The sequence below is a fragment of the Mandrillus leucophaeus genome, unplaced genomic scaffold (assembly GCF_000951045.1).
Source record: "Mandrillus leucophaeus isolate KB7577 unplaced genomic scaffold, Mleu.le_1.0 Scaffold146, whole genome shotgun sequence".
In the NCBI taxonomy this organism is placed as follows: Eukaryota; Metazoa; Chordata; class Mammalia; order Primates; family Cercopithecidae; genus Mandrillus; species Mandrillus leucophaeus.
The window spans coordinates 464,196-465,132 of NW_012101432.1; the positions used below are offsets into that span (position 1 = coordinate 464,196).

The window sequence follows — 937 nt, forward strand, 5'->3', positions numbered from 1 at the left end:
CATACTACATCTACGAAGTGTCAATATCCGGTGGTGGCTTCAAAGGCAAAGTGGTGGTTGAATGTAAAGTGGAATTTTAATTGGCGGAGGAGGCAGATAGTAAGAAATGTTGATCCAATAATAACATGAAATCCATGAAAGCCTGTGGCTGTAAAGAATGTTGAGCATAGATTCCATCAGAAATAGTTAAGGGGGCCTGGAAATATTCTGAGGCTTGTAGAAGGGTAAATACCTAAGGTAATTGTGATGGATAGTGCTTGAAGTATCTGCTTTCGACTACCTTCTATCAGGCGCTGGGGTGAGCACAAGTAATTGAAAATCCTGATGTAAGTAACACAGATGTATTCAGGAAGGGGACTTCTAAGGTTTGAGGGGATAAATACCTCTTAGGGGTCAGTGTCCCCCTAATTCTGGAACTGGAACTAGACTAGAGTGGTAGAATACCCAGAAGAAACCAGCAAAAAAGAATACTTCGCTCATTGAACTCGCCTGCAGCTCCGGGGGTTCCTGTGACTTTTGTCTTTATCGGAGCCAGGCCTCCATGCCAGCAACCATGTCCAAGGGACCTGCAGTTGGTATTGATCTTGGCACCACCTACTCTTGTGTGGGTGTTTTCCAGCACGGAAAAGTAGAGATAATTGCCAATGATCAGGGAAACCAAACCACTCCAAGCTATGTTGCCTTTACGGACACTGAACGGTTGATCGGTTACGCTGCAAAGAATCAAGTTGCAATGAACCCCACCAACACAGTTTTTGATGCCAAACATCTGATTGGACGCAGATTTGATGATGCTGTTGTCCAGTCTGATATGAAGCATTGGTCCTTCATGGTGGTGAATGATGCTGGCAGGCCCAAGGTCCAAGTAGAATATAAGGGAGAGACCAAAAGCTTCTATCCAGAGGAGGTATCCTCTATGGTTCTGACAAAGATGAAG

General features: G+C 44.6%; 1 protein-coding gene across 2 annotated transcripts in view; it reads left to right on the plus strand.

Annotated features, from left to right (window-relative positions):
* The first annotated feature begins 478 nt into the window (after positions 1-478).
* The window catches only part of LOC105535402 (heat shock cognate 71 kDa protein-like), a 2,384-nt gene continuing 1,925 nt past the window's right edge, over positions 479-937 (plus strand). For both annotated transcript variants that reach the window (XM_011974474.1, XM_011974475.1), the window contains exon 1: positions 479-907. In XM_011974474.1, the coding sequence (XP_011829864.1) occupies positions 542-907 (366 nt within the window). In that variant the 5' untranslated portion in view covers positions 479-541. The remainder of the gene's footprint in view (positions 908-937) is intronic.